The sequence below is a fragment of the Myxocyprinus asiaticus genome, chromosome 24 (genome assembly GCF_019703515.2).
Source record: "Myxocyprinus asiaticus isolate MX2 ecotype Aquarium Trade chromosome 24, UBuf_Myxa_2, whole genome shotgun sequence".
Lineage (NCBI taxonomy): Eukaryota > Metazoa > Chordata > Actinopteri > Cypriniformes > Catostomidae > Myxocyprinus > Myxocyprinus asiaticus.
The window spans coordinates 22,729,479-22,750,874 of NC_059367.1; the positions used below are offsets into that span (position 1 = coordinate 22,729,479).

The 21,396-nt window shown below is 37.6% G+C and overlaps 1 protein-coding gene across 2 annotated transcripts; it reads left to right on the forward strand.

Moving 5' to 3' along the window:
* The first annotated feature begins 3,505 nt into the window (after window positions 1-3,505).
* On the forward strand, window positions 3,506-20,989 carry wnt2bb (wingless-type MMTV integration site family, member 2Bb). 2 transcript variants are annotated; one of them, XM_051654007.1, is made up of 6 exons: window positions 3,506-4,182; window positions 11,907-12,127; window positions 14,360-14,637; window positions 14,949-15,213; window positions 15,784-15,826; window positions 19,979-20,157. In XM_051654007.1, exons 1-6 carry the CDS (start codon window positions 3,986-3,988, stop codon window positions 20,007-20,009), a joined length of 1,035 nt encoding a protein of 344 aa, XP_051509967.1. In that variant the 5' UTR covers window positions 3,506-3,985; the 3' UTR covers window positions 20,010-20,157. The 2 variants fall into 2 exon arrangements, with proteins under 2 accessions (XP_051509967.1, XP_051509966.1); XM_051654006.1 differs by lacking the exon at window positions 15,784-15,826 and having other exon boundaries at window positions 19,979-20,989.
* Window positions 20,990-21,396: the final 407 nt, after the last annotated feature.

Genomic DNA, 21,396 nt, shown 5'->3' on the forward strand with positions numbered 1-21,396 from the left:
CGATTTATGTAAAATATACACAAAACAAATACATGGCAACTCTGACTAATTAATTAGCACTCAATTTGAGTCTTTTATTTATTTATTTATTTATTATTATTATTATTATTATACTTAATATACTTTTTAGCACATGATCTGCTTTGGATTGGATGTTTTGTGAGGATGTAGGTCAGCTCTAAATGTAGTTTAGTAGATTATAAAAATGACCTTCTGGTGCCCACAGAAGGCATTCAGTTTAAATGACAGCAGGCAAGACCATCGCAACTCTATTTCAACACTAACTCACAGTTGCTTTTCGCATCTGACCTGAGAACAGTTGCACTTGAGGTCTTTAGCTGAGAGAAATCAATGCAGTTTATAAGACAGCATTCTCTGGTGAGGCCTCACAGGTCATTTTCATTTCTGGGTCAGAACTCTCTGCACTGTTATGTTTCAATTGCTTGCTGATAAATGTGAGAGGATTCAACATCTTTAGATATTGAAGCACATTGTTATTGTTTTTTGTAATGGTTTTATTTAATTTGTCTTTTGGTTTGAAACCCCTCAAGAGACCTTATTCACTAAGACTGATAAATTGCAAACTGGTAAATTGTGAAGACGATGTGAACACAGAAGTCTACCAAATGACTTTTAAAAAGATCTTGTGTTTAGTAATGACAGTCATCTTTCTCTACCTCACTCTCTTGTACTTTATGCTGTGTTGTAATTCACTGTCATTCAGTAATTCTTATTTACTATAAAATTGCCAGCTGAAGTTAGATGCATGTATATTCTCCACAGAGCTTAGAAGCTATGGCCTCTATGTTTCACTCTCAGACAGACTATAAGCCATGCCAGATTTAGGTGAACAAAAGCTTCTGGAGCTAAGGTTTAAGTATAAATGAAAATTTCAGGATGAGAAGATTAGCCTAATTTAGGATTTATGACTAAACATTATAACTGTTCCTTTAATCCATGGTGGAAACAGCAGTATGTGTAACGCTAATAGTTTCAATTCCAACAGGGATTTGGACCTATTTTTGCATCAACTCACTTTCAAGTGCTCAGTGAAGTTCAGTCTTTTTAACATTGTAACTGTAAACCCTAATGTTCAAAATAATTAATTGTTTGAGTAGGGGAAAATTAAATCATCCTAATTAGTTCAAATAAATGAACCTTGATGAGAATTTAAAACTTTCTCTTTCTTTTGAGTTCACGAAACTTGAATTAAATTAACCTGAATTGTTTTATTGTTTTGAGTTTAATGAACTTAACTGAAACTGGGCAGGGGATTTATATTTCCAGCTTTGCATGGCACTCGTCAGGGAGAGTAAATGTTAAAATGAAGTGTTATATAATGTGCCTTTGTGCGAGATTAAAGTAAAGAGGGAGACTTGTGTGTGTGTGTGTGTGTGTGTGTGTGTTTGTGTGTGTGTTATTTAGAAGAGTTTCTGTTATGTTCAAGTTTTTGGGGGTTACCATTACGGTGAACAGTGGAGCTTGGGCTTATGTTGAGGACAGATACAATTTAAGATTGTTGTACAATATATTACTTAAATTGATGAGCAATTGCTATGCTAATCAAAGCAAAGTGTTTCCAATTAGCATGCATTCAGCATGCTAGCATTCAGTGTACTAGTTAGTACTAGCCAGTTGGTTTCCTCTACTTGAAATATTTAAGTCAAGCTTACATGGTCATTTTGAGTTCAGCCAAAGAGTTACATTTAAAGTTTAGTACCAATAAAATGTATGTTACCTTATAATATATCAAGTTAAGAACAATTCACATGCATGTGTAGTATAAAATAAAAATCTGAAAGTTCTATTAAGTTAAACTTGAGAGTTTATTAACTTGATGTAACTGAATGCCTAATTTTTTATATATGTTTTTGTTTTTTTTTGTTTTGCTAACTTACCAAGGTTTACACAGTTAAAGTTGCTATCACTGTAAAAAGTAGTTTGCCCTAGAGTAAGAATAACTGTCCTGAATCGATCTTGTTGAGATAACTCAGTGGTCTAAGTTTGAACTTGTGATAAGTACAAGTTCATGAACATCACGCTCACGTATTCAGATTCCCAGCATGCACTACAGCATGAATACATTATGCAAATTGTCGTGTTATTGTCTTTTAATTTTTTTACTTTTTGCTGCTATATTTATGCTGTTGGTTGTTGTGATTGTTGTCACTTTCAGTTATTTGTCATGTAGAAATAATTCAAAGATCATCTTTTTACTCAGGGACATGTCTGATGATTGTAACCATCATTGTGATTTGCGTGTAAAGTGTTGAGGCCCATGCGTGTCTCGTTGATAAGCTCGAGGGTGAATATGTTAGAGGGATCAGATGTTGGTCTCTGATCATCAACTGTCAATATACCATAAAATGGCAGTTCATTTTACCACTGATAATGGAATAGCCCTAACTACTTCTATGGTTATCAGTAATATTAAATGGTAATTGAAATTCTACATTTAGTTTGGATTGAATTAGAATGAGGTTGAAGTCAAGTTAATTTAAAAAGACAATAAGTTCATTCAACATGTTATATTCATTTTAATCAACTTTGTTTTGTTTAAACAGCTTCCCCTCTTAAGTTGACACAACATAAAATTTTAAGGCAGCACAAACACTTTTTTTTAAGTTGAAACAATAATATTTTTTGTACAGTGTACTGTTGGAACAGGGTATTTGCTTTATTTTGTATTCTTTAAATTGTCTATTTTACACCATTAAAGCCATTCAAACTTATAATGCTGCAATTTCATAACAGACAGACTCAAGTGAGGGACTAGAATGTTTTCACTCATCCAGAGTCATGCAACAGGCAACTATGTGATGTTTTGAAACTGGAATCTGCGCGATGTTTATACACAGCAGCAGTACTCGTGCAAGTTCTAGAACCTTATCTGTAAACATGAGGTTGTGTATTCAGACACGCGCAGCTCTCCTGACGCATAAGCCCTCGTTATTGCGGCAATCTGTGTGAATACTGCATGCTTGAGTGGGTAAACATATTGTACAATTAGTACTACTACTACTACTACTAATTATTATTATTATAACTAATAATCTCATGTTTGGTAGTGGAAAAACTGAAGTAAACAAAGAGGGACTTCTGAGTTTACATGACTAAGTTAGTTTATGGGGAGAGAAAAATAATTTATGACTTAATTTTCAGAAGAATCTGAAATAACCACGCCGCAGCATCTACCTAAAATCCAGCGTAGTTGGTTTTTATGTATTTATGTATTTATTTGCCTGTGTTTGTGACTATGAACTCCAGCATGGTGTGTAAATGAGGATGCTGTGTGTTGTTCGACTCGCGTGTCTCCACTGACCGGAGAACGGCGCGTATCCTAAGCGAGCCGAAGCATCCCCGCGGCTCTGGTCTCTGTAAGCTCTACCCAATAAGAGAGAAGGGACGGCGGGCTGTCAACATTCCTATCGCCCCTCTCTCCCCCCGTCGCCCACCCCTTGGTCTGCAGTTCGCACAGTTCATCGCTCCGGTTTATCTCACGCGGTCTGCTATCAGCGCGCGCAGACAGCGCGAGGCGACTCCAATGGAAAAACGGAGAGGCGCGTATTTCACAGCTCTGGGGATGATATCTGTCCTGAACGCAAATGAGAAAAGGTGGAAAAGTTGGCGATTTCTCTGATCAACTTGCATGAGACTTCATCTGATCTCAGAAGGGAGTGGGAAAAAAAAGAAAAAAGAAAAGAAAAGAAAAAGAAGTGTGAGAGGTCTTCCAGCGCTCTCTGGACCTGCCGTCTGGCTTGGATTATTTCTGCTGCGGTTGCCAGCTCTCGGGGAATACTTTTATATGGCACACGCTAATATCTGGGCAGATGCATGATATTTGTCCGTGCACGGAGCTCTACATCTGTCTAACTATCAGAAATCCGATTTTCAGCAGGTCCTTGCAGACCTAAACGTTCGTTACACTCATTACCTACAGTACAGAATTGTGTTTTCTTGACGTTGCTGGGGGACACGTTTAACTATGTTTGGCTTCAGTAAAGTTCTTGTGTCGCCCCGCATTCTCAAGAGATCTGCCGCTGTTTCCGGAAGCTCAGGATTAAGACATATAACCAGAAGCGGTTCATCCTCACCCTGCGGTACCCGTGCCTCCTCACGGTTGTGTTGCGCGCTCATATTCCTCCTGCTCATCCTCACACCGCGCGTGGACTCGTCCTGGTGGTAAGTAGCGTCAAGCATCTCCGCGCGCCGCTGCTGTGCACACTCAAGCGCAGAAACCGGGCGTTTTTCTGCTCTGGGTGACTGAGTTGCTGTCATTTGGGGGGGGGGGGGGGGGGGGGGGGGGGGGGGAGTTTTTAGAAAGTTTGAACTTTTCCAAATATTTACAATAGTTATGATATTGCAGTATTATAGTATATTATTTAATTACAGTTCAGTTTTGAGATGAATAGTAGCGGTGAACAGGTGTTTTCATTTACGTGAGCTAGCATTCTACTATTACTTTGTTAAAATACATAGATTAGAGGTTAATTTCATGTGAAAACTTGGTGTCTTTTTTTTTTCTTTTCTTTTTTTTAAAGAAATATCTGCTCTTTAATGTTTATTTGAAGTGTATGTGGTGGGCAGACAGAGGTAAAGAGTGAACACAACTCCAGTGAACACACACGTTGCGCTTGGAGAACGCACCTCTCACCCCACCAAGAAATTGGTCCTTAAAACTTAATTATTCTAGAAACGCACAAAACACTCCCTTCTCCCCCTCAAAACATTTTTGTAAACGTAGGCTACATGAGGGATGGGATTTTCCCCGACACCAGTACGCATGTTTTGTACAGGCACTGCACATCAATATATCAGAGTTATGACTTAAGTTTTCATGGTGTGCTCTTGGTGTTGTGCCAGCCAGTAACGGAGAAATAAATGAAATAACTGCAAAAATGGGTCGGGCCTCCTGCTTACACACACACTTAGCTGGTGACTACAATACAATGAGGCTGAACGATCTTGAAATAACCAGCCACATGTTCATTGCTTATATGCGGTTGGAGTGTGCTTGTTATTTTATTATTAGTATATGGGCATGTGGTTATATGTGTGTGGGGGAGAGAAAGTTTTGTGAGGCTCAAAATCAGACAAAAGTTTTTCAATTTTGTTTTATGTTTTACTCATTACAAGAAGCAAAAATTAAAAGAGCTGTGTTAAAAATCAGATATACTGGCGGCCAAAAGTTTGGAATAATGTACAGATTTTGCTGTTTTGGAAGGAAATTGATACTTTAATTCACCAATGTGGCATTCAACTGATCACAAAGTATAGTCAGGACATTACTGATGTAAAAAACAGCACCATCACTATTTGAAATAAAAAGTCATTTTTGATCAAATCTAGACAGACCCCATTTTCAGCAGCCATTACTCCAACACCTTATCCTTGAGTAATCATGCTAAATTGCTAATTTGGTACTAGAAAATCACTTGCCATTACATCAAACACAGTTGAACGCTATTTGGTTCATTAAATTAGGCTTAACATTGTCTTTGTGTTTGTTTTTGAGTTGCCACAGTATGCAATAGACTGGCATGTCTTAAGGTCAGTATTAGGTCAAAAATGGCAAAAAAGAAACAGCTTTCTCTAGAAACTCATAAGTCAATCATTGTTTTGAGGAATGAAGGCTATACAATGCTTTAAATTGCCAAAAAAAGCTGACAGCTTCATTGAATTCTACCCGCTCAACACCAGTTTCATGTACAACAGTAAAGAGAAGACTCAGGGGTGCAGGCCTTATGGGAAGAATTGCAAAGAAAAAGCCATTTTTGAAACAGAAAAACAAAAAGAAAATGTTAGAGTGGCAAAGAAACACAGACACTGGAGAACAGATCATTGAAAAAGAGTGTTATGGATCTTAACCCCATTGAGCTTTTGTAGGATTAGCTAGACTGTAAGGTGCATGAGACGTGCCCGACAAGACAGCCACATCTATGGCAAGTATTACAGGAAGCATGGGGTGAAATGTCACCTAAGTATCTGGACAAACTGACAGCTAGAATGCCAAGGATCTGCAAAGCTGTCATTGTTGCATGTGGAGGATTTTTTGATGAGAACTCTTTGAAGTAGTTTAAGAAGTTCTGAATGTTTTTTTTCAAATTGTAATAGTAATTTTTCACATTATTAATGTCCTGACTATACATTGTGATCAGTTGAATGCCACTTTGGTGAATAAAAGTACCAATTTCTTTCCATAACAGCAAAATCTGTACATTATTCCAAACTTTTGGCCACCAGTGTATATGTTTGAACCCTTTTCAACTGTATCAAGAGTTAAAGTACATTCTTTACTAACAGCAAAATACAAAAAAGAAAGAGATAGAGAGGAGAGAAACAAGCACAGGTTTGGAGAGCCCAGGTGAAAAGCAAGCCCTTTGTCACTATCAGGTTGTAATAAGTCAAGCTGACATTCCCAATGTGAGGCACTCACAAGAGACAGAGAAAAGGGTCTCTCTCTCTGTCTCTATCTCTCTCTCTCTCTCTCTCTCTCTCTCTCTCTCTCTCTGTCTCTCTCTCTCTGTCTCTCTCTCTCTGATCTGCTCATCCATCACCTTAAGCAGACAGAGCAGGAATCCTCTTAAGCTACTGGACGGCCTGTTAGTGTCTCATAATAGTGAACTTATTTCACAGACACACACACAGATGAAGCCAGACAAAAGCCAGCTCTGGACTTTCACACAGTGAGAGATAGAAAAGTGTGTGTGTGCCCTTTGATGTGAACTTCAATTATCTTTGACCTTTGAATTTTTGTACATAGACTAGTCCAGCCAGTTCATCTACTACATAACAGTCTGGGCAGAGAAAGTGGGAAGCTTATGGCACACACAAACTCTGACCATTATCCAAAAATTAAACAGAACATGGCCCAAATCATTCCAACCTTCTTCCTATTACTGATCCAAATCACCTCCATAACAGCAGACCCCTTGGAACTTTAGGACCCTGAGATTCTGCATCTCAGCTAGGGCTGAACGATTAATCAAAATAAAATCGAAATAGCACTATGATGTAGTGCAATTTTCAAACTGCAAAGGTTGCGATTTAATTAAATAAATAAAAAGTCTGCACATGCTGCTCCCTGTGCTTACTGTATGTGTGCAGCTCTGTTCTCTGTACCATGTTTACACATACTCAAAGCACGCTTAAGGCTTATGAGCTGATTTCTTGCATACTGTTTGATAAAATCTGAGAATTCAGACATACTACTCTATTGGCATACTGTTTTTGGCATACTATAAAGCAGGAAGGTAAGAATATTCGGACACTGATTTTCAACTCTACTACAAACAGAAACATCTTCCACCAAAATTAAAGCTTCCACCAAAATAAAGGCTTAAGGGTTATAAAAATATTACATTTACTGTATATGGTCCTGTTTTATAATAATATGGTACTATTTAATAATAATAATCGCAAATACAACAACAACAACAAAAAAAGAATAATAATTATTATTACTATTATTATTATTATTTTTAGTAGTAGTAGTATTAGTATGCAAAAATCTATTTCCATAATAACTTATATTATAGTACTTAAAGTAAATTTCTTCTTTGAATAATAACTTATTAACATAAATTATTGTGTTCCAAAATATAATGATGAAAAGTGGGCTGTAACCCTATCACAAAGTGGACAAAAACCAGTACACACTGAACTGATAGACTGGGAAGATGATGATGGCAGCATGTTTGCCCATGACTTAAATTTGGTCAAAAGGACACACTTACTAGGTTTTTTTTTTCTCCCCAATTTGGAATGCCCAATTCCCAATGCACTCTAGGTCCTCATGGTGACGTAGTGACTTGCCTCAATCCGGGTGGCGGAGGATGAATCTCAGTTGCCTCCGTGTCTGAGACTGTCAACCCGCACATCTTATCACATGGCTTGTTGAGCGCATTACCATGGAGACAGCGTGTGTGGAGGCTTCACGCTATTCTCCACGGCATCAACGCACAACTCACCACGCGCCCCACCGAGAGCGAACTACATTATAGCGACCACGTGGAGATTACCCCATGTGACTCTACCCTCCCTAGCAACCGGGCCAATTTGGTTGCTTAGGAGACCTGGCTGGAGTCACTCAGCACACTCTACTTACTAGGTTTAAATCAAAATCGCAATATTTTTCAAAATAATTGCAATTTGATTTTTTTTTTTTCCAAATCGATCTGCCCTAATCTCCACTCCTATAGACTGATCACATTGTGAATTAGGCAACAGTAGTTAGAAAGTTTTGCTGCTAAAATTGGTCTGTGCTTACCGAAATTATAATAACTGCCCCCAGTGGCCGAAGCTGGAAATGTTGTTAAATGTATGGGCACATGTGAGCTCCAGTTGTCGGATGAAATGTCCACAGAATGGCGCCAAAAGTGAGTTATATTTTTAGTTGTAAATGATGTAAAACAGTCAACAGGAATGCATATTAATTCTACCCCCTAACCCAAACACTAAACCTAACCGTCAATGGAGTAAAAATGTGATTTTAGAGTGAAAATGCAACCTCAGAATGGGGTATAACATTTTTTATATGAATGTAATTATTTTCTGATTCCCAATTGTCAGTAATTCGGCAGAATGGGGGTTGATGTAGGGCACATGAACTTTCGGAAGCAACATGTTGATTTTCTGTGTGATCACTTTGACACTTTTACTGAGTATGCTCTTCCGTCAAAAGGATCTGAGAATTGTTTCACTCACAGACTGTTGTAGAGAAAGTTGTAGAGATATGGGGAGATGGGGAGAGAAGATAGGAGTGTGTGTGTGTGTGTGTGTGTGTGTGTGTGTGTGTGTGTGGGTTAAACCACTACTTGGTAATAGAAGTGACAAATTACTACAGTCATACATTCTTTACCCAGTCAAGCCTAACTACACACACAGACACGCAGTGTAAATGAGAACACATTTTACTGTGTTTTTACAACATGTGGTTGTGGTCCTATGGATAATTATTTACTGATGCTGGTAAAGACAACCTGCACCCCACCACAGTCTGTAGGACCAGCCTGGTGTGTATTTGTGTGTGTTTTCCCAATCTCTAACTATCGAACACAAAGAGCAGAGGCTGATAAAGCCCTATAATCACAGTCAAATTGGATATCATGGTGGGAGGAACACACATGGGCATGCTGTGATCCAGGAGGTTGATTCACAAACATTGTTTCACAAAAGGTTGTAACTCCGTCTTCTCATTTAAAAATGTTTGCAAGCTAAAATGTTAATCAGACCTCAATCCTCCCATATTCTGTCATGAGAAAGTTTATGCTTCTCTGAAGGCTGAGACCAGGCTTGCTGTTGTATGCGTTAGAGAAACAGTAAACAAATGTTGGACAGTGATGGAATGGGACAGCCAAAACAGGAGTGGAATCTAGACAGAGAGAAAAAGAGAGAGAGTATGCACTATAATAATCCAAAAAATGCTGTTAATTAAAGGTGAAGTGTGTAATTTCACTAGCATCACTGAACAAATTAACAAAAATAATAATTGTTTTTAATTGTTTACCGAATGCGCTCTGTGTCTTCCATTAGTAGTGCAAACAGGTAGTTTTGCCCCAAACTCATGCCATTGGTTGAGCTGATGTTGCTATGTTGGTCTGGTCAGGATGCTCCAAAAAACAAAGCAATGTTTTGATAGCTCCACACAGCCACAGTGTTTTGAAGAAATTAAAACACAAAATGGTTTACTTATCAGGGTAGTAATAGCAACAGTTTTCCTGCACCATGAAAGCAAAATTGACAGAACTTTTGTTCCTCAGTTCTGGCGATTCCGTCAGGCTCTGCAATATTCGGATATTATTGCGTGTTTAATTGCAAATGTTTTATTATGTATATTTAGAAATGCACTATTTTAGTTACATTATATTGATCATATCAATATTTTGGATCCCCTAACTAATTCCAAAACCTAACCGAGTATTAACAATAAAAACATGTAACAGACAAGTAAATGTAGTCACAACAATTGTTGTTAAATTACACTATTATATAGATATTTTGAGCACTTAACCCTTTCTCTTCCCCTTAAACCTATCCAGTTCTCAACAATATAAAAGATGTAACAAACAAATATAGTACATACACAATAATTTATTCTGAAAAATGACAAACAAGCACTATAAAAGTGAGAATAACTTGTATGTTAATTTAAATGGTGCTCTTCTCATTTTTTGAACCACAACTCAGACATTCTGAAAATTCCCTTTGTGTCCAACGGCAAATGAAATAAAAATTCAACCATGAAACAATAAGAAAATTATGACAGAATTTTCAAATTGTTTCATTTTAAAATTTAGCTTTCTGGGTAAAGTAATGGAATGCTTCTAAATGAGTTTTAAAAGGCATCAGAGTGACACATACCATACGGACCAATAGCGATGTTTTGGTTGTGCAGGCAAAAGTCCCCCCAGTGACGTTACGTCATGAGAGTGTGTTGTCATTATATATTATATTAGATAATATATCTCTGTATATTAAATTTGGATAGGAGAAAATGCGTGATATTTATAACAAAAAAAAAACAAAAAAGAAATGACACGCATTACTTTTAAAAAGTATTCTGTTCTTTTTGGCTGATATATTCTATAGAATAGCATTTCTCCATAACATCATTTTCTTTTATTTTTATAAAATTTCTTTATCCATAGGTGACAGCAGCACATTGTTAATTAAAGAACAATTTCCTAAAAACTAAAGATCTGACCAGAAAATGCAGTGATATTAAGGCTATGTTCAGACTGCAGGCAAATCTGATTTTTTTCTCAAATCAGATCTTTTCAGGCAGACTGTCCGCACTATTAATTGCAAGTGATCAAATCAGATTTGCTCATTCAGACATAACCAACCTATCTGCATGGGTTGCTTTGGTAATGACGTAGGCGTACTCATGTGACGATGCTTTCAAAACAGATGCGGGAAAAATGGAGGTGCATCATCTCGCTGTCCTTTTCTCCATATCGCTGCCCCATTCTGCATAACGCGGTGGCCCATGCGGCCCCATTTCGCGGCCGGCCCACCGAGAAAAGTCCCGGTTCTCCCAATGGCCAGTCTGTGCCTGAAGCTATCCAAAAAGTACAACAATATTAGCCTAAAAATAATTAAAAGTTTGAATTATGTCCTGATGTCACTGTAATCTCATTAGTCACTTTTACTCTTAATTCATCCAGCCCCCTTCTCTCCTTGTTAAACGAGATTACCGAACAAAACGAACTAAATGCCTCCTCTCTTTTAGTCGGTCAAAAGACAATAAACCTTGCTCATTCATGAATCCAATAGGGGAATCAGGCGGTTTTGTTCAGTGGGTCAAACCTATGATATGCTACTTCACAGCCTGCACTAAAATGCTATTGGCTTGCTCTTTATTCTTTACAGGTGGGAAAGGCCACCAAAGCAGTCTCCCGCTTCAAACTAGTGCAGTGCTGTGGCTGCTGCTGTTTAAATGATTTGCGTGCTGTTTGCAGAGTTACATATTTTAGGGAGGCTGAGATGAATTTTAGGGGGACTGATGCTCACCTCGGGCTCAAAAGCTTGTTCCAAATCTGTTGATGTTACTAGCTTATTATGCAAGCATATTTAAAACCATAACTAACATGGGGCTCTTCCAATGGTTTGTTTGTGAATGCCTGTTTATGTGTGATGTCATATGTCTGTTGATAAACTTCCCTCTTTAAATCCACTAATGACTGGCAATATTCCGAGAATAATCAAACTCAGTCATCATAGCCTCTGGCATCAGACAAAGCCTAATCACTGAATATTTACTTCAGACTGAGTGTGCTGTGTTGATCTGGTCTGGATGCTTAAACAAAGATATGTACTTTCAGAGTAGCAATAGGAAAAATAATCTAAATTGTAATTGTTTGGAGGAATTCAGGTTTAAGCCCCTATGTGTGTGTGTGTTTTAGGTATATTGGTGCCCTCGGGGCCCGTGTAATCTGTGACAATATTCCTGGGCTGGTCAATAAACAGAGACAGTTGTGTCAGAAATACCCAGACATCATGCAGTCGATTGGGGGCGGAGCTAAAGAGTGGATTCGAGAGTGCCAGCATCAGTTCCGCAATCATCGCTGGAACTGCAGTGCCTTGGACAGAGACCATACTGTATTTGGAAGAGTCATACAACGCAGTAAGTACTTAAATAGTGTGTGTGAATTAGAAACTGAAAGAGAGGAACATGGGGTCATCAGCAAAACATGTGATTGGGTATCAGTGATTTCAGAGACCCGAGGTGCTGGACCGCACTGTGCAAAAGTGCAAACTCACTATCGTTTCCACATGATGGGAAACCTCAGTTCTAAAAAGCTTCTCTCTCTTTATTACACAGATGTCTGGAATACTTGATTCTGATTGGTCAATTGCAGCATTCTGCTGTCAAATGTGTTTGTATAATGACCGTTGGCAACCGATTTCCCACACACTTGTGCTAGTGTCATGTCTCTTGTATCACTCCATGTTGTTAGTTGGATAATGTACAGTCAGCCAATGAACAATCAAAAATATTTCTGTCTATTTTTAAGATTTACACATTTCCGTTGTGACTAATTGAGTAATCTTTAAAAGGTGTATGTAATCTTTAATTTTAAAGTAATCTTTCATATGAAATTTTAAAATGAAAATCAATGAGGAGTATGAACTTTTAAAACTTAAACAAAATTCCTAAGCTGTAGACAATACAGTTTGGTAAATGGCAAAACAACTACATTTGCTTTGGCATTAATTGAGCAAATGTACTTTACAATAAGATTCCATTTGTTAACATTAGTTAACTACATTAGTTAACATGAACTAAAAATGAACTATACACTTTACAGCATTTATTAATCTTGGTTAACATTAATTTCAACATATGACTATATATTTCTACAATTAAAAGTTGTATACATTAACAGTTAATAGTTAATGCATTACAAACTAACAATGAACCAATATATTCTTTATAAACTAACTTTAAACAAGATTAAAAACATTATGTACAAATTATATTGTGCATTGTTACCTAATGATACCTAATGCATTCATGGATATTAATCTCATATGGTGAATACGCATACTGCACTTTCACAACAGTTACTCAGTATAGATCAGAATACCTCTCGGATCTCACAGGAATCCAGACACATTTACAGCTGTCCCTAGGCAGGTGTGATAAATAGATAAAACTCCACAGGCTCACTTGATTCTACCTGTGGGACTTTTCAAACCTGAAGTTTACTCAAGAAATTTTCACTGTAAATGAATGTGCTTTCTGTTTGGCCTTTATACAAAGTTCCAAAGATCCATGTGTGAAAATATCACTCCTCCAGCATTCTCTTTGCCTCTTTACCACATAAACAGGCATGGAGGATGTAAATGTTTGGAGAGAGGATTCTGGCAGGCAGACAAACTCTTGCAGCACTGTGCGTATTCAGTTTATGAAATGGAATTAGAGTTGGAGAGGTTGCCAAGAGAAGATTCTCCTAAAAAATATGTTTCTTCAGAGAATATCTTTGCTGTATGAATGATAGTGTGATTCAAACATAGATATCCTCCAGATGTCATTGTACTACTACACTGAGTGATCTGTGTCAAGTTAAAAGAACTTCAACGTTCAAAAACGCATATCGAGACACCTGCATTCTGTTCCATCCCTTCCACTGCAGCTAGCTTTTTTAAATGCAAAAATGCATTCGGTTTGAACGGCCATTAATTCCGGCAACTTAAGATGTTGCCATTCACAAATACAATGTGTTTACTTTCTTATAAAAGTATGCAAAGATATTCAGTATTTAAATGTATATGTAAATATCTAGAATGTCATCAGTTAGATGAAAGATTAGAAATGGTCTTTTAATCAGATTCAGATTGCACATTAAAAACCATAACATAGCTTTTAAAGTTCACAAGTTTGACTTAATCACAAAACTGTGATTAAATAATAGACACCCCTTTGTACTATACAGAGGGATGGACAATTTACATTGTGGTAGTTTTCTTATATTCACTTAAACCAAATGAATCAGCATGAATGACATGGGGTTAAACACACAGGCAATGTTCAGAAAGGACGTGAGGGTAAGAAATAGCCACCAACCACGGCTAACTCTGGCAGTTCACTTGCCTTCAAACAGTTTATCCTAGCAGAGAATGGCCCGCCCTGGAGGGATTAGGCATGCACTAATATTTAAGCTAAACACTCACACTGGGGCTAGACACACCCCTAGAGGCTGGTTACTGGCAGACAAATCAGAAGTGCTTTTTGGGATTATATGATTCTCTTTTGAGCACAACGGAGGATATGATTAAGTGTGTTGGAGTGTCTGATTAAGGACCTAAGTGTGAGTTTTGTGACTTAATGATACTTAATGTCTGGTGTGTGCAGGCAGTCGTGAGGCAGCATTCGTATACGCAATCTCCTCGGCGGGAGTGGTGTTTGCTATTACCCGTGCCTGCAGTCAGGGGGAGCTAAAGACATGCAACTGTGACCCGCACAAGCGTGGCCGGGCCAGCGACGAACGAGGGGAGTTTGATTGGGGTGGCTGCAGTGATAACATCAACTATGGAATAAAGTTCGCCAAAGCCTTTGTAGACGCAAAAGAGCGAACTGTGAAGGACGCACATGCACTCATGAACCTTCATAACAGCCGCTGTGGGAGAATGGTGAGAACAGAGGCTTTATTACACATTTACAAAGCTGTTATAAAGATGTTATAAAATGTTACTGTACCGTTATGGTGGGGAAACCTGCTAAATTCTTATAATGAATGAAGTGCCTTATTAAAACTAAACACCACAGTATTCTGGCACATAAATACTGACATATACTAACATATAAATAACACAAAGGCACTGTCCTGTGATAATGTTACAGTGGAACACTGTTTACATTCTATTGCTATTCTCAGTCATGTGGGAACTGTTCATATAATTACTACTAAGGATCCTTTTCTATTTATCTTTCTTTTTAACAGGCTGTAAAGCGCTTTATGAAACTGGAGTGTAAGTGTCACGGTGTCAGTGGGTCATGCACTCTGAGAACCTGCTGGTTGGCGATGTCAGATTTCCGTAAAACAGGAGATTACCTACGCAAGAAATACAACGGAGCCATCGAGGTCACCATGAACCAAGACGGGACAGGATTCACAGTAGCTAATAAAGACTTCAGGAAAGCCACCAAAAATGACCTGGTTTACTTCGAGAACTCTCCTGATTATTGCCTCATGGACAAAGCTGCAGGTAAGAGAGACAAAAAATACAAATATTTAAATGAATCATTCAAAAACATGAAATAACTTACGGAACTTGAAGGAAATATGCTTGAAAAGCATTTAAAACATAGTGTTAAAGTTTAAAAGGTCAGCCCTTAGCCTTTGGTTTTGTGTGGATTAAATCGAAGTTGTTTTGTCGTCATGACACTCAGCACGTGTCTTGTTTTTCTTAAATTTCTTATAAAGTTTAAAGTATACAAAATTTACAAAAACCTAAAATAGATAGCTGGTATTATTACATTATGGCTGAGTTTGTACATTGGTTTGGGCTGAATTAACTGTAGAAGTTTAATATTTACAGTTAAGTGTTTTGAACAAATCCCTAACTAAACTGTTTGAGGAAAATCAGTGCAGTGCTGCACACCTTTGCAGGAATGTAAATTCTAAACAGTACAGCTGACCTATTTAGTAACAATGAAACGAACATTAAACTACACTGGTGACTCATACATTACTAATGACAGAATACTCGGCTCTGCTGTTGACTCACTCAGTATTAATGAAATGAACGTCAAATTCTGCGTCTTGGATTTCTCAGAATCAGAGAGCAGACAGAGCTCAGCCTTTCTGATGCCTGGCAGGTGAGAAAATAACATCAGTTACTCAGAAAATCCTGTTTATGAGAGAAATCACAATTATTTATTTTAAAGGCTGATTGCTGAGTCACCTGTTTCCAACCTAGTCTCTGAATGAACGTTACCATAACTAGATTTTTGCAAACTGAGTTTTACGTGCCGCTTTCTACGTTTTGCTGCAGTTTCCTGCAGAAATTAACACTAGAGGTGCTACAACAACTGTGTGTTTTACTCACTTTCACAAACATCACGGGTACTATGGCTGATTATAACTTTATAAACACATACTGTTCACTCTATTACTCACACTCTGCTATGTTATTATATACAAAACACTTTTACTCTAAAGCTGGCTCTACACAAGCAGATTCAGAACAACTAATTTTGGCCGAGGGTGTCACACATGCAGACTGTTTTGCTGAGATCTCGCTCTCTTCAGTCAGAGGTATGACACACTTGCCGATTAAAAAGGTTGGAGGGGTGACACATAACGACTCACCGCAACTATCTCTCTCTGACAAAATAACAACATTAGTAAAATTGTAATTACAATAGAGTGATTTGAGTGTTTTCAGACCTGTAGCTTGCTTGATTGTTCCGAAACAGGGGCTAAAATAGTTACAATGTTGCATTTTCTTCATGGTTTGATTGGCTTTCACAAGGTTATATTTTAAAATGCACCAAAACTGTAAAATGTCCGTCAAGGTTATTTTTATCCGTCATTAGTTGCTTTTGCATTATTTCTGCAGAATGACAGAATCACTATGGATTTTAATCAGCATTTGTGATGATATGCAGCTGAGTGTGATAAAAAAGAAGTTCTGATCAGCTTGTCATCTTGTCAGTTCTTCTCAGTGACAGAATTATTTTTTTCAAACAAAACTTTTATGTTATGATTATGTTAATGAAGCTTGGAGACCGAGCCTCGAGCCCAGCCAAAGATGCTCGAAACAAAAGTGAAAGTGAAGTAAAAGCCTCATACGATATGATGTGGTTGCTTCAGTAAATGTGCTTTTCATGTCAAATTTGTTTTTAAAACACTATTGGTTAGGTTTAGGCATTTGTTAAGGTAAAGGGTGTCTGTTTTGTTCACATCTCATGTATCCTTTAAGAAACTATTGGTTAGGTTTAGGTTAAGTTTTTAAGTTTAAGTTGTTTAAGTTAAGTTTTAGGTTAGGGAGGTATGCTTTACTAATTAAAATATCCATCTTATATTCACCTTAAAAAACGTGTCTGATTACAACATCATTTCACTCATTTTTGGCATCCCTCACTGGGCACTTCACTGGGAAACTGCAGCCAAACAGGTAATGAAGCACATCATTTTATTTATTGTCATGTTAATTTCATGAGATCAGGCTGCCTGTTACAGATCTGAGAGAATCCCAGTGTGATAGTGCCAAGTACTTTTTTACATGACTCAATAGTGCAGAGGAAGTTAGGATTCAGTAACTGTGGTAAATTGACACTCATACCTGCCCAGCCCTAAACCTGACCATACTGCCCTTGAGGGTATAAAGGCAATATACGCTTTGACAGGGTCAGAAGAGGTTAAACTGGATTATTATTATTATATATATATTTTTTTTTTGCTCTGTTAATCCTTGATACTCACACACTCCTCACTGTGAAAACACACACCTCTGGGAAACACACACATCTCCACGAATCACCTGGAAAACCTGCATAAAGCCAATGTTAAAATGAGCCAAACACACACACCTGAATCTAAAAAACCCATTAGCATCATTATTAACAGATAGAGACCTAAACTAAATGAGTTTGTTTTGTTCAGCAGTGACCCAGTGTGACCTTTAGCCAAGGCCAAGACATTTCTCTATCTTTTCCCAGATATAATCTCAATTAGTACAATAGTATAATTCCCAACAGGAGAAATTATTAAGACATGGTAATGCTGTTTTAGTGAAAAACACACTATCTTTACATATGTCATAAAAACTTTTTAACGCAGTGATCCGTCAGGGTTTATTTTGCGATAATCACCGGCTGACTGTACATTATCACACTTACACAGCGATTTACCTAATAAGTAAATAAATGGGCATTCAATATTAATATGAGTTGAAATTATTTTACTACGTGAGAAGAAAGAGCCCGCAGAGTGATACGAGAGACATGAAACTTGCAGTGTATGAGATTGGTTGCCAAATTTGTGGACAAATATACAATTTAGCAGTCATAATACAAAACTATTTGACTGCATTGCAGTGATTGACCAATCAGAGTCAAGTATTCCAGAGAGCCGTGTATTAAGATGAATTACAATCAGGTAGGATACTGCAGGTTACTCTGCTTTTCTAGATGAGCTCTGTAGCAGTCTGACACTGCTCATGCATCAGTTTGATGGTTTGAGTGTGTGTTTGGTTTGCGTTTGGGTCAGACAGACAGCTTACAGCTCAGTGATTTCAGAGGGTCAGTGCGCTTACCTCACTAAACACCACCACCACCCCAATGGAATTTGCACCCCAAGGATACAACAGGCTCATTTTTCAAATCCTATTCTTTCAAAGCTGCCAGCACAACCATCACTCTCTGGTTCTCATGGCCGCAGGGCAGGCAGAGATTACAGGACTGTTGTTTTAAAAGAGAGAGACCCTCACTGTCCATTGTGTGTATAACCTTGCAAAACATCAACAAACACAAAAACACCAGCCTGATTAATTTATGGTCTTCAGCACAATTTGCATTATACAAGACAGATATCATTTTATATCATTGTGTTTATATGAATTATGTTAATCCTAATGATAATCCTGTATATCAAAAGCACTGAAGATTTTCTAGATCTAGCAGAGATGTAAATTTGAGAAAGAGACTCAAGTACTAAAGCTGCAAATAAAGTGACTTGCAACTAAATTTCATCTTAGAGGTTTTTAAGGTAAACAAGGAGAACTATTTCTTTCTTGAACACTTCTCAAGTCTCTTGTGCACTCTCTCTAAGTCTTTTTTTTTTCCCTGTGAGATTCTGCAGAAATTTGGTCCTGTATTCTGCAGGAATGCTTCAACATGATGGCATCAACTGAGCCTGATCTCATGAAAAAAAAACATGACTGTGCCGACATTTTTTTCAAAATGACATTACGTGGCTCAGTACACGTATCGCAGCTGTTCCGAGGTTATATGTCCACTGTGTGGCGCTAAAAGCGAGTTACTGTAAATATTCTCCCACAGAGATTATTTTTTAAGGTTAATGCTGTATCAAGTTTTAAGTCAACTAAACCTACCTCCCTACCCTAAACCTTAACCTTAAACCTAACGGATAGTGTCATAAAAAGCAAAAATGAGTTGAAAAACATAATTGCTGAAGCAACCACATTATTTGGTGACGCGTCTATGACACATTCTTCAGGACTTGTATCCCGGTCGTTTGCATCTCAAGTACAACGCTCATTAAGTGGAGCTGCTGAACAATTGAATCGCATCTGAACACGTTTACAAATGTAGTTGGTTATGTAATGCAAACGTTAAAATGAAGACGTGCTATAGTAAAAGTGTTTTGATGTCATAAGATAACATTGTGTGAGGAACAGAGCAAAATGGAAGTGTTAATGGACTGCTATGCTTGATATGTTTTCTCATGATTTCTGTAAGGAAATTAAAGTCATTATTGTTTAAGAGCCTCTAGTGTTAATTTCACTAGGAAAATGCCACGATATGTACAATGATACACTTAAAAATCATTTTAAAATGTGGGTTTAGTTAGGTGATTCTATGAGACCAGGTTTTATCAACTGGTTTAGCGTGAGGGAAAACAAGTACCTGTTACCATAGTTACCCATTCATTTACTATGGGGCAAACTAAAGAGAACATTTTCCATTAAGTACCCATTTACAGAAAGAAAAAAATCTACTAAAAGTTGGGTTTATTTTTAGGTGAACGTCCCTCCCTTGCCAATTAATTGAATAGAAAAGGAATAGGAAACCTATCACCAAAAATGATCTGAGACTTGACTTGTGTTCAAATTGTGACAAAAGAATGGACTTGAATTAGACATGGCTTTAAAAGACTTGAAAACTTTGAAAGACCACCTCAAAGACTTGAGAACTGATTTGGATTCTACGTTAGAGACTTGTGACTGTCTGAAATCCGTATGCTTTTCTGTTAAGATATAATAATTTCCTCTTTTTGTGTTGCAGGTTCATTGGGTACTGCCGGTCGGGTCTGTAACAAAACATCCCGGGGCACCGACGGCTGTGAGGTCATGTGTTGTGGGCGGGGCTACGACACCACACGCATAAAACGCATCACTAAGTGTGAGTGCAAGTTTAAATGGTGTTGCGCTGTAGAGTGCAAAGACTGTGAGGAGGCCGTCGACATTCACACCTGCAAAGCTCCTAAGCGTGCTGAATGGCTGGACCAGACCTGAGACATGCCCACTTCCTCCCGTTCCTCAGGATTTTGTCCACGGCATTCTGGGATATGAAGTCCATCCCTTACGATATTTTTCCCCCAATCCCTCGTCTTCGTTGCATGGCTTTATTTGAACTGTTTTTGTGAAAGCACTACAAATTAAATCTACATTTCCCATGAGCGCCTTGCACACAATGCCCGATATGGCAGATTTATCTCTCTTTCTTCTTATCTCTCTGTTTGTTTTGAATTGATTTGTGGACAATAATGGATTCGAGATTCAAGAACAACATGTGCTGTATCTTTTTGATGTATTGTTTGTTATGTTTTGATGTGAGAAATTTGTTCTATGAGTGTTGTTATGTGACAAAAAGTGTGCTGCTTTTAAAATAATATTTTAAACTGACTCTGAGACTATCGCATATTATCATGGCTAATAGCTGAATATGTACATGTTATTGAAAACACCACTGTGTACTAAACATCCATCACATGCCCATACTGAACAGTATTTTACTTTGACCTACATTAATACTGAATATAACAGAATGAATGTGGCTCAGTTTACAAAATGGAAACAGCTCTGTTCACCACATGGAACACTGTCAAAAAGCTTCTCTGGAATCTACAGAGGATTTTGAAATATTAATAATATAAATGAGTCTGCACTAAGGACAGTTTAGCAAATATTACGTTATTAAAAAAGTCGTGATTACAAGTGAACATATGAAGAAAGCTATTTACAGCTGTGACTGGTAGAGGTGTAAACGCTCTTTAGCTCTCCTGTGCTGTGGCACTTGTTAACTGTTATTATTTTTTCAGCAGACGTTCATATAAAGTCATTAAGTAAGACATTAAATATTAGAGTCATTTTATTTATATTTGACAGATATGAATGCGCAAGACTTTAGTAACACCCAAAAATGATAATTTATAAACTTACAATTATTTACTCATGCTCATGTCCTTCCAAACCTATATGACTTTCTTTCTTTCATGAAAAACAAAAGGAGAATGACATTCTCAGTCACCATTCACTTTCATTATATGGAAAAAGGATACAATGAAAGTGAATGGTGACTAAGGCTGACATTCTGCATCTCCTTTTGTGTTCCATGATTTGAAACAACACAGGGGTGAGTAAAGACAGAATTTTCATTTTTGGGTGAACTTTTCCTCTAAAAGAGATATTAGACATAAACTC